This window comes from Rhinatrema bivittatum, chromosome 19 (assembly GCF_901001135.1).
Source record: "Rhinatrema bivittatum chromosome 19, aRhiBiv1.1, whole genome shotgun sequence".
In the NCBI taxonomy this organism is placed as follows: Eukaryota; Metazoa; Chordata; class Amphibia; order Gymnophiona; family Rhinatrematidae; genus Rhinatrema; species Rhinatrema bivittatum.
Genome location: NC_042633.1, coordinates 4,745,680 through 4,762,401, shown reverse-complemented (window position 1 = coordinate 4,762,401; position 16,722 = coordinate 4,745,680). Strand labels below are relative to the sequence as shown.

At 46.7% G+C, this 16,722-nt stretch overlaps 1 protein-coding gene across 2 annotated transcripts; it reads right to left on the bottom strand.

The window, feature by feature from the left end:
- Window positions 1-649: 649 nt before the first annotated feature.
- On the bottom strand, window positions 650-16,139 carry LOC115080790 (extracellular calcium-sensing receptor-like). Of its 2 annotated transcripts, XM_029585199.1 has the most exons (3): window positions 16,024-16,123; window positions 14,461-14,495; window positions 650-1,239 (listed from the first exon to the last, which is right to left on the bottom strand). In XM_029585199.1, exons 2-3 carry the CDS (start codon window positions 14,488-14,490, stop codon window positions 943-945), a joined length of 327 nt encoding a protein of 108 aa, XP_029441059.1. In that variant the 5' UTR covers window positions 14,491-14,495; window positions 16,024-16,123; the 3' UTR covers window positions 650-942. The 2 variants fall into 2 exon arrangements, with proteins under 2 accessions (XP_029441059.1, XP_029441058.1); XM_029585198.1 differs by lacking the exon at window positions 14,461-14,495 and having other exon boundaries at window positions 16,024-16,139.
- Between the last annotated feature and the right edge of the window lie 583 nt (window positions 16,140-16,722).

The following is a 16,722-nucleotide window of genomic DNA, read 5'->3' as shown; positions in this document are numbered from 1 at the left end:
ATCCTTTTCCTGGGCGGTGATTCCAAATTTTGGAACTTTGCATTGTGTAGCTATAATTTGGGTTGCTCTTCCCCTACATGCCTCACTTTGCACTTATCCACATTAAATGTCATCTGCCCTTTGAATACCCAGCCTCCCAATCTTGTGAGGTCCTCTTGCAATTTCTCACAATTCTCTTGTGATTTAACAACTTAAATCATTTGTATCATCAGCAAATGTTATCACCCCATTTATAATTCCCATCATTTATAAATGTAAAAAGCATTGGTTCTAGTACAGATCCCTGGGGCACTCCACTATTCACCTTTCTCCATTGAGCAAAATGACTGTTTAGCCCTCTTTTCTGTTTCTATTTTTAAACAGATATCGATCCACAATAGAACATTGTATCCTATCCTATGACATTTTAATTTCCTCAAGTCTCTCTAATGTGGTACTTTGTCAAATGTTTCTGAAAATACAGATATTCTACACTATACTTTAATTTTTTTAATTTATTCCAAAATAAAAGATACAAACCCTAAACATTAGACACTGTTTTCATGATTCACCCATAAGAAAAATATATATTATATTAATCGAAGCAGAGTACACAGACTTCTTCAGTAAACAGAATCAAGCTTATAATCAAGATGCCATCATAGGAAAATAACCCTTTCAAAAATATCTTTAATTATTCAAGTTCATTTACATAACAAACTTTCTAACAGCAAAAGGAAAAAAATAGCACAGTATGACCTTTCAGTGTTCATTGAGTCTCTTGATATAATCTTTCAGTGTTCAATAATGTTTAGGGATTTCGTTCAAAGAACAGCGCTGCTTATTTCTGAAATTTATGGAGCAGCAACAATGCCATTTATCTTGCCTAAAGATGCCAACATGGCCAGCCCATTTCCCTGCCACATACAAGCTGCAGTAGGGCTGGCTCTAGTCTATAATTCTTCAGTAGCCTCCATCTGCCCATGTCTGAAAGGCTATAAAGCCTGTGCTGTGTGATGCTCGCTGTCTCACCTGACTGTGTCCTCCATTCCACTGGATTCTCCCTTCATCAACAATGAGGTCCTTGCCTTTGGGGGAACGAGCATCATAAATTCCCACCTGCACATATCTGCTGCTGCCGTTGGAGTACAACTGCCAGTTCAAAATATCAACAGAGAGTGGGACATCCCCATTCTCATCGAAAAAGATCTCTTCTCCAGCAGCGTTCTTAAAATGCACATTTTTAACATAGTGAAGGAACTGAAATGCATAAACACAGACAGACACTGGCATGAAAATGTGTTTTTTTTATTACAATTAGTAAGGGTGTGCAAAGAGAAACATGATTCAATGCGTCTCATGACTGGGAGATGGCCAAATCAGTCTGTAATATCTTCAGCAAGAATAGGAAAAGCAGGAAAGGAGAAGGTAGGCCACATTTTGTAAAGAACAATAACATTAAAGCAACTAGAATGCATGGGGATAGGCAAATGTGAAGTGGGTCATCTTGGAAAGGGGGTATAACACAGTGGTGGGCAATTCTGGTCTTTGAGGGCCACAAACCAGTCAGGGTTTCAGGATATCCCCAATGAATATGCATGAAAGATTTGCATACAAATGAGGTAGATTACATGCAAATCTATGTTATGCATATTCCTTAGGGATTTCCTGAAAACATGACTGGTTTGCTTTCCTCGAGGACTGGAATTGCCCACCCCTGGTGCAAGAGATTATATAAATGCAATGAGAAGTAGAAGATTTTATTTATTTTCATTCTGCTTTTTGGCACTTGAAAGCAAATTACATTCAAGTTTTTCTCAAGAGGGCTTATAATCTATCGGGTAATTTTAAAAAAGGTGTGTGTGGGGGAAAACGGGGGTTATGTGTGTGGCTGGGCCTTGTGCGCACCGCGCGCATTTTAGAAGGGGCCCGGCCATGCATGTAACCCGTTACACGTACAAAAGCCAGGCCTCTTCCAAGGTGTGGGCTGGGGGGCGGGGAGGGGCAGGGTGTGGAGAGAGCCGGGACAGCGCCATTGTTCCCTGGCCGGCTGCCGACGCGCGCAACTTACTTCAGCTCAGGAGCTGAAGTAAGTTGCTCAACAAAGGTAACAACAACAAAAACAAACAGATTTAGGGGTTGGGGAGGAGAGGGGAAGGGGAAGAGGAAGGGAGGTTAGGGTAGCGGGTAGGAAAGTTCCCTCCCAGTCTGTTCATTAATTGGAGCGGACTGGGAGGGAACTGGGGAAGGCTGTGATGCGTCGCCGCTCGAACATTGCATAATTCCCCCCCCTCCCCCTTGCGCATATGGATTACAAAATCCAGCGCGCATGTGCATGCAGCCCAATGATTTTATAACATGTGCACGCTAGCGCACGCATGTTATAAATTTGACATGGCTATATGTGCACGCACGCATGTATTAAAATCTACCCCTAAGTATATATACCTGAGGCAATGGAGGGTAAAGGGTCCAATGAATGGCAGCTGTATTTGAACTGTGGTCTCCCTGGTTCATAGCCCTCTGCTCAAATCACTAGGCTACTCCTATTTAATAGGAAAATTGGTTCTTTCATGCTAATTTTCGTTCCTGTAATACCACAGATCAGATCAGTCCAGGCCAGTGGGTTGTGCATTCCTATCAGCAGATGGAGTCAGAGAACAAAAGCTTTGGGCACTGCTACATAACCGAGAGTGCCACCTGGAATCCCTCAGTATTGGCCTGTACCCAAGCAACTAAAGTTTACTAAAGGGCGAAGGGGGTTGGAACCCCAAAACTCAATAGCTAACCCCTTGACCGTAACAGATAAAACAAAAACCACTAGACCACCTCGGAACTTGCTCCTTCCAGAGCATTTGCAAAAGGACCAAATTGCTTCTTCAGAACATATCACTTCTCAAGGTAGTCTTTCAGTAAACAGTCAACATGGGTAAATCCATGTTGACTGTGTTCCATTGAACCATGTCTTTTTATATGCTCTATGATTTTGATCTTGAGAATAGTTTCCACTATTTTTCCCGGCATTGAAGTCAGGCTCACTGGTCTATATATACCCGATCACCCCTGGAGCCTTTTTTAAATATTGGGGTTACATTGGACACCCTCCAGTCTTCAGGTACAATGGATAATTTTAATGATAGGTTACAAATTTTAACTAATAGATCAGAAATTTCATTTTTTAATTCCTTCAGTACCCTAGGATGCATACCATCCGGTCCAGGTGATTTGCTACTCTTTAGTTTATCAATCTGGCCTACTACATCTTCCAGGTTCACAGTGATTTTGTTCAGTTCGTCTGACTCATCACCCCTGATGTGGTGAATTTGAAGTGGGATGGAAAAGCATGGCCTCCCTGTGTGGAAGAGAGCAGATCCTCCTCCAATTTCTGGCAGAGGTATAAAATGGTATAAACTGATGACTTGATGCCTGTATACCCTCTCTATGGGGGTATCTCCTCCTACCTGCCTCCCAGCATTCAGGAAAAGACTCAAAAAAAGCCTTTCCAGACACCGAATGAATCTTAATTCACCACTAACCAACTTCCAGTCATTACCCTAACGTAGAAAACTATAACATTGCAAATGGCATAATCTAGCAAATACCATAAATTCTGTAAATGCATTCTGTTATAGTTTGGTAAATGTATTCTGTTACATTCCTATTGCCTTTCTCTGCTCCCAGTTGTGCATTTCCCTGTTTTATTGTAACTGCAATTGTTTTCGCTCAGCACCTGTTATTTGTTCTTTTTATTGTAACCTATTATTACACCCCTTTGTTTATTGTAAACCGGCATGATGTGATACTTATCACGAATGCCGGTATAGAAAAAACTAAAATAAATAAATAAAATAAATACTCTGTTGTTTCTCCCTCCTCATATGCTGCTTCTATGGGGCGAGTCCTGAATTTTCACTACTGTATATGCTGACAAAAAGAATTATCTGACATAAGCAGTATTGACATTTGGCCTATATTTCTCTGCACTTGAGGCAGAGATGATGGACATTTCTGATCAGGCAGCATATTTGCCTGGCTTATCTGTTCTACAAGGGAAAACTATTTACAGGGCCTCTTGCAATTTCTCCCCTCCCCCAGACAAGCATATTCCCATACAAACCTCTTTTATATATTGAGCTCATTTCACATTAAAGCTCTGGAAGAATGTGTGCCAAAAATTTAACATCACCCTTGACTTCTCATCTGCCTACCATCCTTAGTCGAATGGACAGACCGAGAGGATTAATCAAATCTTAAAATTATTTCTATGGGAGTACATGAATTAACACCAAAACAATTGGGTTTCCCTGGTACCCATCTCAGAAGAGAATTTGCACGCTCATCTCCATTCACTATCATGTATGGGAAGCATTCAAAGATCCATTTTTCCATGTGGCAGACTGCACCTTTCCCAATGGCAGAAAACATTGCTCAGGACCTCTGCAAGGTATGGTAGGGAAGTTGTCAACTACTTATCAAGGCTGCAAAATGATACAAGAAGGGAGCTGATACAAAATGTCATCCTGCACCTCAATTTAAGCCAGGGGAAAAGCTCTGGCTCAGTAATCAGAATCTCCACTTAAAGTCTCCTAGTGAAGTTCTCTCACTTCTTTGGGCCTTTCCTAATATTCCACCAACTGGAATCTGTCACATATAGCTCAAGCTACCTCCCACCTTACGGACACACAACTTCTTCCATGTGTCCCTACTGAAAGATCTGGTACTTTCTTGGGAATCATGGCAGGTTCCCACCCCAACACTCGTACCAATAGATCCAGTTAAAGAATATGAAGGTCAAGAAATTCTGGACGCCAAGAAAACTCCATTACCTAATCTCTTAGAATGGGTATGGTCCAGAGGAAATCATGTGGGAACCTGGCAAAAACCTACAAGCTCCACAACTCAACAGGAGGTTCCAATGCCTCCTTCTCAATAAGCCCAAGTCAAAAGGCTTAGGAAGGTGGTTTGGAAGGGGGGGTACTGTAACCCTCAGCAACAACTCTGCAGCAAGCTCTCACATACCACAGAATGCCACCATGCTGCCAGAATGCCCATTCAGCCATTTACTTCCTAAGCATGCACTACTCAATCCTGTAGGTTCCATAGGAGCAGCCCTCCAGCAGCCCTCCCAGATGACATCAGACACATCAGCCATTTTGCCAGCCCTGCAGTGGGACTTCACCTCAGCAACAGGCCTTCCTGCTTCTATAGCAGGCTTTCATTTCCTTGTCCAATTACTTGATCCTATGCCTTGACCAGTCCCTTGCCTTCCTCCTCTACTTTGTTCCAGCTTCTGAATTGCTCTGCTCAGATTCCTATATTATTTTCTCCCTCCAACTGTCCTCTTGCTACTGACTTGGGCTTCCACTTGAATATCACTCTGTCTGGTCACCTCCTGCCACAACCCTTAGCTGGGATACTGACTCTGTCTGACTGCCTCATGACTTCACCCTCCACTTGGATATGGACTGTGAATGCCAGCTGCCTGCCCTGACCCTTGGATCACTCATCTAAGTGTAGATATTCTCCTGCCTGCCTCAAAACCTAAAGGCTCAAACCACTGGGGAAAAGACTGGTACTGGTGAAGCCTTTCTTGCAGTCCATTAAGTAACACATCTGCCTGCTGCCAGCATGGGTCCAGCCATGCCCCATGAGCTGGACAGTACAAACTCCACTGCAGCCCAAAAGCTGACATGCCATGACATGAATCAAGACTATGTACATATATATATACACATTATAGTTTTTGGTAGATTTTATTTCTATAAATGTTTTGCTGTCATGCAACTGCATTCTGTATAATCTGAAATCTATTTAAGCTTTAGTTGGAAGCCTCAGATATAGTGCATTGCAAAGGTCAAACTTGGACATGACTAAGGATTAAGTGACCTTCTTCAAAGCATCCATATTCAAAACCTTTTCAGCTGTCTCACCAATTTTAAACCTAGGAATTCCCTCTTTGCCACAGATAAGATTTGTCTGTTCAAGGTTAAACAAGCATCAATACTAACCCCTAAAGATTTCACTTCCTGTGCCTGTATCAATGACTGATAATCAAATAAAAATGGTATTTGACATGGACCCAACTGCAAAAATAATGTTGAGATTACTTACCTGATAATCTCCTTTTCCTTAGTGTAGACAGATGGACTCAGAACGAATGGGTATAGTATGCTCGTGCTAGCAGTTGGAGACGGATCTGACGTCAGCACGGGTGTATATATACCCCCACAGGAAGCGTAGCAACTTAGTAATCTTCCTTGCAAAAGCTGTTATGGATGTGTGTACTGACGCTCAGTGAAAAGTGAAACAGGATTCCCCTGACCGATTGATAGTAGCTGGAGACTGCCAGCATTCCCAACCGGAAGGCGTTGACACCTGGTAGAGTGTACGCTCTTATGGAAACAGATGACATGGCTTACCTTGCATCGGTGAAACCCATGTACACAGGCAGCTGGGCGGGATGCTGAATCCATCTGTCTACACTAAGGAAAAGGAGATTATCAGGTAAGTAATCTCAACATTTCCTGGCGTGTAGCCAGATGGACTCAGAACGAATGGGATGTACAAAAGCTTTACACCCAGCCTGGGCGGGAGGCTGCCTGAGGACCATGTAGGACCGCCCTCGCAAATGCGGAGTCCTCCCTGGCCTGGACATCCAGACGGTAGAACCTGGAGAAGGTATGGAGGGAGGACCACGTCGCCGCTTTACAGATCTCTGCAGGCGACAGCATCCTGGATTCTGTCCAGGATGCCGCTTGTGCTCTGGTAGAATGAGCCTTGACTTGTAGAGACGGAGACTTCCCGGCCTCCATGTAAGCTGCTCTGATAACTTCTTTAATCCAGCGGGCAATGGTGGGCTGAGAGGCCGCTTCCCCTTGTCTTTTCCTGCTGTGCAGGACGAACAGATGGTCTGTCTTTCGGACGTCTTCTGTCATTTCCAGATATCTAGGCAACAGTCTGCCTATGTCGAGATGGCGTAGCAAACGCCTTTTTTCAGATTTCTTCAAACCCACCGTGGTAGGCAAGGATATGGTTTGGTTAAGATGAAACTGTGAAACCACTTTAGGTAAAAAGGAGGGAACCGTGCGAAGATGGATAGCCTCTGGAGTGATTCTCAGAAAGGGATCACGGCAGGACAGTGCTTGTAGCTCTGAGACGCGGCGTGCTGAACATACCGCCAATAGGAACACCATCTTCAAGGTTAGAGAATGAAGAGACAGGCCCCGAAGGGGTCTGAAGGTGGATCCCGCGAGGAAATCCAAAACAAGGTTGAGGTTCCACAAAGGCACTGGCCACTTCAGTGGCGGACGAATGTGCTTAACTCCTTTCAGGAAGCGAGACACATCTGGATGCGTGGCAATGGTCTTGCCATCCCTCCTGGGACCATAGCAAGACAGTGCAGCCACCTGAACTTTGATGGAGCTGAGGGAGAGACCCTTCTGAAGCCCATCTTGCAGGAAATCCAGAACAATAGGGATTGTGGTCGCATGTGGATTGGTGCCATGAGTGTCGCACCATGCTTCAAATATTCTCCAGATCCTTACGTAGGTGAGGGAAGTGGAAAACTTGCGGGCTCGGAGGAGTGTATCTATCACGGGCTCCGAGTATCCTCTTTTCTTCAGTCTAGCCCTCTCAATGGCCAGACCGTAAGAGAGAATTGAGTCGGATCCTCGTGGAGTATGGGACCTTGACGTAGAAGGTCCCAAAGAGGAGGCAGGGGGAAGGGGCTCCCCTGCCAGTAGTCTTCTCATGTCTGCGTACCAGGGTCTTCTTGGCCAGTCTGGTGCCACTAGAAGAACTAGGCCCCGGTGTTTCTGAATCTTGTGGATGATGGCGCCCAGCAGAGGCCACGGAGGAAAGGCGTATAGCAGAGTCCCTGGAGGCCATGGCTGAACCAGGGCATCGATTCCGTGTGAGAACGGATCGCGCTTGCGGCTGAAGTATCGGGTACTTGAGCATTGGACTTGTCCGCCAGTAAATCCATGTCCGGAATCCTCCAGTGATCCACAATCATCTGGAAGGCTGCGGGTGACAGCTGCCACTCTCCCGGATTTAGGCTTTCTCTGCTGAGGAAGTCTGCCGTGGTGTTGTCCTTCCCTGCAATGTGGACGGCGGAGATGTCCTGAAGATTCGCCTCTGCCCAAGTCATCAGTGGGGCGATCTCCAGAGATACTTGTCGGCTTCTGGTTCCACCCTGACGGTTGATGTATGCCACTGTGGTGGCGTTGTCGGACATCACTCTGACTGCTCTGTTCTTCAGTCTGTGAGCAAATCGAAAGCATGCCAGTCGGACTTCCCAAGCCTCTAGACGGTTGATGTTCCACGCTGACTCTTCTCTGTTCCACCGCCCTTGTGCGGTAAGTCCTTCGCAGTGTGCACCCCAGCCGCTCAGGCTGGCATCTGTGGTGAGCAGAGTCCACGTAGGGGAGGACATCTTCGACCCTCTGCTCATGTGGTTGGACTGCAACCACCACTGTAACTGGGTCCTTACTCTGGAAGGCAGAGGTAGGTGTGTGTGGAATAGTTCCATAGACGGAGGCTCCAGCGAGAGAGCAGGGAGTGTTGTAGAGGTCTCATATGGGCCCTTGCCCAAGGTACCACTTCCTTAAGTACCGATTGACTGACTTGAGGTCCAGTACGGGCCGAAAGGTGCCCCCTTTCTTGGGTACCATGAAATAAATGGAATAGTGTCCAGAATTCACTTCCCATGCAGGTACTGGGATGATGGCTTTCAAGGACAGGAGCCTCGCCAGGGTAGCTTCCAATGCTGCCTTCTTGTGTGTGGGACAGGAAGATTCCACAAACTTGTCCGGAGGGAGATGATGAAAGTCCAGATAATACCCCTCTCGGATATGGCGAGGACCCACTGGTCCGACGTAATCTCGACCCATCTGGGGTAGAAGAGGGTTAACCTGCCCCCTATGTCTCCGTCCCCCAGATGAATCGGCGGATTCTCATTAGAGATGTGCAATCGTTTATCACGAATTAGGCAATTACAAAGAAATTGCCTAATTCGTCCTGGTTCGGGGGCCCCGAAACCCGAAAAGGATTTTCACCGAACTTCGGGGAAAATCCATTTTTCGGGTTTGTATGGGGAGAGAGGCACTTTTTTTTTTTTTTAAATTAAAAACCACCCCAAACATTAACTATAATAAACCCCCCCCCCCCAATCCCGATCCCTCCCCAAGACTTACCAACATCCCTGGTGGTCCAGCGGGGTCCCGGGTGCCATTTGTCCCTCCGTGGCGTGCCCAGTGTGCTAGTGCTAGCCACACTCAAAATGGTGCCGAATAGCCTCTGAACTACTATGTCACAGGGGCTACCGGCGCCATTGGTCAGCCCCTGTCACATGGTAGGAGAACCGACCAATGGCGCCGAAAGCCCCTGTGACATAGTATGGGCAAAGGCTATCGGCGCCATTTTGATTATTGGCAGCCGACGACGACATCGCTCCCGGACCTCCAGGGATTATTGGCAAGCTTTTTGGCCAGCTTGGGGGGGCCTCCTGACCCCCCCAAGGCTTGCCAATAATCCCTGGGGGTCCAGCGGGGGTCCGGGAGCGATGTCGTCGTCGGCTGCCAATAATCAAAATGGCGCCGATAGCCTTTGCCCATACTATGTCACAGGGGATTTCGGCGCCATTGGTCGGTTCTCCTACCATGTGACAGGGGCTGACCAATGGCGCCGAAAGCCCCTGTGACATAGTAGTTCAGAGGCTATTCGGCACCATTTTGAGTGTGGCTAGCACTAGCACACTGGGCACACCACGGAGGGTCAAATGGCACCTGGGACCCCGCTGGACCACCAGGGATGTTGGTAAGTCTTGGGGAGGGATTGGAATGGGGGGGGGGTGTATGTAATGTATTAAAATTAATTTAAATGCGTGGGGTGGGTTTTTTTTTTAGCTTTGTTTTCCCGCGTCGTTTTTTGGCCCGGTTTCGGTTTTCCCCGTTTAGTTTTTTTTTTTTTTTCAAAAAAACTAAATGATAAAAACCGAACTTTACCACGAAGTATCCGAGTCAAAAAACGACCCGGTAGCAAAACATGAAGCACATCTCTAATTCTCATTGTGAGGCGCGGCCAGGCCCTGAGCCCGGGCCTGCTCCCCTCTTGCGCTGCTTGGTCCGAAAGGACTGATTCCTGGCCTGAGGACGTGGTGCCTGGTAGCGACTCCTGTAGGGAACGAAGCGCTGGGAGCTTCTACCCCTGGAGGGCCTTGGAAAGGCGCGCTGGTTCCTCCTGAACCGATCTTCCGGCAGTCGAGGTACTGGAGAGGCGCCCCATGTGCTGTCCAGTCTATCAAGGTCGCTGCCAAACAGGAAAGAACCCCTAAAGGGCATTCTGGTGAGGCATGTCTTTGAAGGCGGCTACGGAGGATGAGATCCCCTTGGCTGTTGTCCGGACTAGGTCTGAAGCAGCTCCGTGAGGAACGAGAGAGCTGACTCCATGTCTGCTGCTGGAGCGTTGTTCCTGACTTGTGACAAACAGGAACACGTCACCACTGTGCAGCAGGTTGCAATCCGCAAAGATAGCGCTGCCACCTCAAAAGTCTGCTTCAGAATGGCGTCCAGTCGCCGGTCATGAGGCTCCTTGAGGGCCGCCCCCCCCCCTTCAACTGGAATAGTAGTGCACTTGACCACAGCGCTAATCAAGGCGTCCACCTGAGGGCACGCCAGCAGCTCCTGGATAGCCGGTGCCAGGGGGTACATGCCCGTCAGGGCCCGACCCCCTTTGAATGCGGCCGCTGGTGCCGCCCATTCTAAATCTATCAGTTGCTGTGCTGCTTGCAAGAATGGAAAATGGCGGGCTGTGGGACGAAGACCTTCCAGCAGGGGGTTCTGCGCAGAGGGTACCGAAGCACTGGGACCTGCAATATCCAACTCCGCCAGGCACTGAGACACCAGGTCCGAGAGATCCTCCTTAGGGAAGAACCACCTCATGGTTCTATATGGCTCAATCCCTGGGGGAAGTTCCCCCTCGTCCGGGAGGTTGGAGTCGTCCAGTGAGACCTCCTGGTCCGACTGATCCAGACTGTCCAGCGGCGGGAGGACCCGCTCACGATAGGGGCGTGAGGGTCCAGGAACAGGATCCGCTGGAGCTGCAACCGCAGCAGCAGCCACAGCAGCCGCCACAGTCGCAGCCATGCCAGGAACAGCAGGAACAGCAGGAACCGCAGGGCCTGGACGGGAAGCTGTTTGCATCTGTACAAAGGCATGAATCCCCTTAAAGAGATCCACCCAGGAAATGGAGGCAGTCTCTAATCGCCGGGGTACAAGATCCCCCGGGATTCCAGATTGGTCGAGACTGCCCGCCAAATCCGGGGTAGCCCCTGGGGAACTGTCCGCAAATCGTGGCTGAGACTGGTCCTGGCCCGAGGGTCCCACAGTCTCCTCACATTGGGCACATAGGGAGTCTGGCTCTTCACTGTGTGTGGCTCTAAGCTGGCATGCGGAGCAGAGGCCGAGGGCTTTAATGCCGGAGGCAGGAGGCGCCCCCGCTGAAGACGCTGAGGCGTTCTGTTCCATTGAAAAGTATGCGCTCAATGCTATGCGGCAGCAATATGCACTTAATACAACGGGCGCACGACAATAAGCGGCAGCAATATACGCTTAATACAATGGGCGCACGATAATATACGGCAGCAATATACGCTTAATACAATAAGGGCACGATAACATGCAGCAGCAATATACGCTTAGTAGAACAGGCGCACAATAATATGCGGCAGCAATATACGCTTAATACAATAGGCGCACAATAATATGCGGCAGCAACACACGCTCAATAGTATACAATATGCTCTCAGCAATAAGCGGTCAGCAACACACGCTCAATAGTAAACAATATGCTCTCAGCAATAAGCGGTCAGCAACACACGCTCAATAGTATACAATATGCTCTCAGCAATAAGCGGTCAGCAACACACGCTCAATAGTATACAATATGCTCTCAGCAATAAGCGGTCAGCAAACACCGCTCAATAGTATACAATATGCTCTCAGCAATAAGCGGTCAGCAACACACGCTCAATAGTATACAATATGCTCTCAGCAATAAGCGGTCAGCAACACACGCTCAATAGTATACAATATGCTCTCAGCAATAAGCGGTCAGCAACACACGCTCAATAGTATACAATATGCTCTCAGCAATAAGCGGTCAGCAACACACGCTCAATAGTATACAATATGCTCTCAGCAATAAGCGGTCAGCAACACACGCTCAATAGTATACAATATGCTCTCAGCAATAAGCGGTCAGCAACACACGCTCAATAGTATACAGTATGCTCTCAGCAATAAGCGGTCAGCAACACACGCTCAATAGTATACAGTATGCTCTCAGCAATAAGCGGTCAACAATACACGCTCAATAGTATACAATATGCTCAGCAATATGTGGTCAGGAATATACGCACAATGATGTATATAATATGCGCATAGTCATAGACATGCGCCTATCATGGGCGCTCAATACCTGAACCAGGTCCACAAAATGGCGCCCTCCACGGCATGCCACGCCGCCGATCCTCGGAGACCAAAGTAAGAGATGTACGCCTTACCTGATCCTCGGCGCTTCCCGGCTGGAACCCGGGCGGTCTCCGGCTGCGGGGGGAGAGGGCAAGTACCTTCACCGCCGCGTTTGAGGAAATGCACCCGCTGCCTCGTCCACGCCGGGACCGAGGCGCCTCGTATGCCTCACCGGAACCTCGCCCGGGGGCTACGTCCCTGCCGCGATTCGGCCACCGGACTGAGGACTTAAAACCTCCGGGGGACCATGGAAATCACCCCGGGAAACTCTACTGGGGGAGGGACCCCAAGGGTATCACCGCAGGAGTGCGGGGCTCGATGTTGCAGTAGAAATTTAGTAAGAAGAAAGTATAAAGTAGATTGGAAACACGCTCAGCGAGCGTGCAGGCTCTCCAAACTGCTTTGGAGACGGAAATTACTAAGTTGCTACGCTTCCTGTGGGGGTATATATACACCCGTGCTGACGTCAGATCCGTCTCCAACTGCTAGTACGAGCATACTATACCCATTCGTTCTGAGTCCATCTGGCTACACGCCAGGAAATAGTTCCATTTTGTTAATATTTAGAACCAAACCATTCTACTGCAACCAGATGCATACATTCTGAAGATAATTTTTAATGATGATAAGGGTAAGTGAGGCAGCTTCCCTAGTGTTCCCCTATTTTCTTATGCAGGACTAGGCTAGATGCCTGGTCCACCTTAAATCCACTAAGGAGAGTATGCACTATGGGCGGGATCCTGCTTGCCAGGTGGGGCTCAGAGAACATAATCATAGACTGGGGAATAAGATCTGGGATCCAGGTGGGGATAACAAGACCAGGCCTAGGTCTCCAGGAGGAAGGCAGTTCCTGTAACACTGGCCAAACAATGAGCTGAGATGAAGTAGCACAACTCTGAGTAGAGACAGTCTACTGCTATATATATATATGACTGACAATGAGAATAAAATTCATGTTTTAAGAAAGGCTGGAATCAGACTGAATTTCTGCCTCCAGACCTGTGGGAATCACTGTTCGTTCCCAAATAGGATGTAATGCATGGGGATTGTTCTAAAGCTTTGCACAGAAAATAAAAGCCAGCCTCCAAGACAGTATCTATTTGGAGTACAGGTCTGCAGGAGGAAGGCAGCTTTTGTATGTAACACTGTGCAAACACTGAGCTGAGACAAAGCAGCTCAACTGTGAGTAGAGAGAGAGAGTAACTGTTGGAAGATAAAGTCAGTCCAATGTGTATATGAATGAAACTGTGAATAAAGTTCATGTTTTAAGAAAGGCTGGAGTCAGATTGAATTTCTGCCTCCAAGTCTGTGGGAATCACTGCTCGTTCCCACAGGATAGCTTCTGGATCCTTTACCAGGGGAATAATCAGTTGTATATCATCAGTATAGATATAGGGAGTGAATCCAAAAGTCTGACTAAGAATCCCTAGCGATACTAAAGAAAATACTAAAAAGTAATGGGGAAGGACTGCTCATTATTAAATGTCAAACAATATCAAAAAAAGGAAAATCAACAGTGAAATCAGCCATTTCAAAAGGCTAAAAAATCATTTAGAAAAATTCTTAGAAAATATTGTGAGCTTCTTAAAAAGCATCAGCAAGCCTTGATGGCACACCCTTTTAAATTTTGGGTCACCAGAGCCTCTACATCATGTGTGTAAACCAAATGTTTTAGTCCATTTTTTTTTATATACATCTAAAAATTTCAAATAGCTTCAAACAAGGATCAAACAATTAGATCTAGGCTCTACACGGGCCGATGTTTCACATATATGCTTCATCAAGAGCGCTTAGATCATGTTGTCAAATTATTAATATCCACTGTCATTTGCAGAGATGTTTTAAATATAGCAGAAGCTTTAAGAGAAAACTATAATAAAAATGAAAATAAACTCAAATCCATTGAAAAGAATAAGCTCACAATACTTATCTAGTTACACAAGAAAATTACCAGTTCCTCCAGACATGAACATCTCTCCATGCGACCTGAAAAAGATCAGGAACAGCAGTAGCAGCCATCTTGAATGCTGGTTATTTAGTGTGTTAAATCAATCAGTTAGGTGTACAATTGCATGACCAAACACATTCTTGATGTCATAACTAGGTGAGCGCTGAGGCACTTCTTAATGTCTACATTTAAAAATCAGACAGTGGTGCCCTCCATAGCTGCTCTCTACCCACTCAAGGGCCAAACACTATGGCCAGCAGATTGAAAAAATCCAAAACAGACACAAAATAATTTTGACCAAAAATAGTCTCACTCAAAGGGGGAGTTATAAGAAAACACTCATGTCCAAATTATAATTTAAACCTAAAGGTTCCCTAGTGTTTAATCTATGAATCCATCTCTGTTCGGATCTTAAAAGTTGTTGATCAATGTCCCCTCCATGCCAATGGGGAAGGATCTGTTGTAATGTGCTAAATTGCAGCTGATGAAATTCATGAGACAACTGAATACAGTTTGCCACAAGTGGTGCTGTTAGCCGCTGTAGCATGACGTTAGATCTATGTTTGATCATACGGGTCTTTAAACTTCGTCTAGTTTTTCCAATCTAAAATTTGTCACATGGACATCTAATGGCATAGATGACTCCAACAGTTAAACAACTAGTATGATGATGTAAAATGATGGTTTTCCTGACTTGGTCGCCTAGTCCGGGCGACCCAGAATTTAAAAGGGTATGCCGTCAAGGCTTGCTGATGTGTTTAAGAAGCTCATGATATTCTCTAAGAATTTTTCTAAACAATTTTTTAGCCTTTTGAAACAGCTGATTTCACTGTTGAGTTTCCTTTTTTTGATATTGTTTGTGACTTGGGGTGGAAACTTAAGACTTTCATATTATTTGCACATCATTATTAAATGTATCATTCTGGTGGAGCACTGTCTTTATGCATAATGTAATCGCTCACTGTGTGGCATTCTGCTGCTAGAACTTCCTCAGGTGGTTCCTCGCTGCAGTATCCCAATGTTTCATGATGTCTGGATGTGGCTTTAAGCAAAGGTGAGTCCACAGACTCAGGCTGTAAGTAGAATTGTTTAGAAAAGGCCACGGGTTCTCCCAAAATAAAGTCCAGCCATGTTATGCCTGCCCCTCCACTCCAGCCTACATTAGCACTGGCCCTGAACACAGTTCCAAGAGTTCAGCCGTATCTGGGACAAACGGCTCCTTCACCTTCATGTCCTCTGATTGTGCCTGTCTCCACAATACAGCCTATGCCAGAAAAGGCTTTTAAACTCCGGTGGTAAAGCCAGTCTCTGTCCTAGCCCAATGGTTCCTCCGTAATAGTTCCAGCTAGGCCTGTCCCAGTCCCACTGCTTATAATAGCGAAGCCCTTACATGCAGTTCCCTGAAGCTTGGCCCACTTTCAGGGGTCTAATTCAGTCACAATCCCAGCAGTGCCCTTCCCTTCCCCAGCTCGGGTGTCTCCCCAGAGCTGAGGCGGATTGCCTCTTTCCCTTCTGTAGGAAAATCCAAAAGCTGAAGAAAACACATTTCAGACAAAACACACATACCTCAGATTTTCCTAGTCCACCAAGGCTTACTGCTGCCATTAGAATTAGTTGCTCCTTCCTCTGCTGTCCTCCTCCTGCTGCCACTCCCACCAGTCTCATATATGTGGCTGCTCTCCTTTAATCAGCCCAGCACCTGGCCTGGCCTGGCCTTGCTCAACTTCTTCCTTCAACCACTTTGTCCTCTGGGAGTTGTAGTCCTCCCCTCCCCCAGCTGAGCTTTGGTCTAATTCAGCCCTCTTCTGTGTTCCATTCCTTTTTAGCTGTCGTAATGGGACGTATCTCCCATTAAATAACTTCCCTCATTTATCAGAGGACCCTGGCTTCTCCTTTTCAGGGGTAATTGCATCCCGGGTAAAAAGTCTGCATTCCTGTGCCCTTTTCCCTCCCAATGTCTTATCAAAAACCTAAAAGGTTGTAATGCCATATACTACCTTGTAAGGTGAGCATTAGAAGAGAGCATTTGGTTGAGCCATTTCAGGGGAGCATGGTCTGTGACCAATGTAAAAGACCTTCCCAGGAGTTAATACTGGGGACTCTCCATGGCCCATTTGATGACCAAACATTCTTTCTCTATCGTGTCATAATGCTTCTTATTCAGACTTAACTTCCTGCTAAGACAGAGGACTGGGTGTTCCTCCTCGCCCGCCTTCTGAAATAAGACTGCCCCCAACCCTATGTCCGAGACATCTGTCTGTAGTA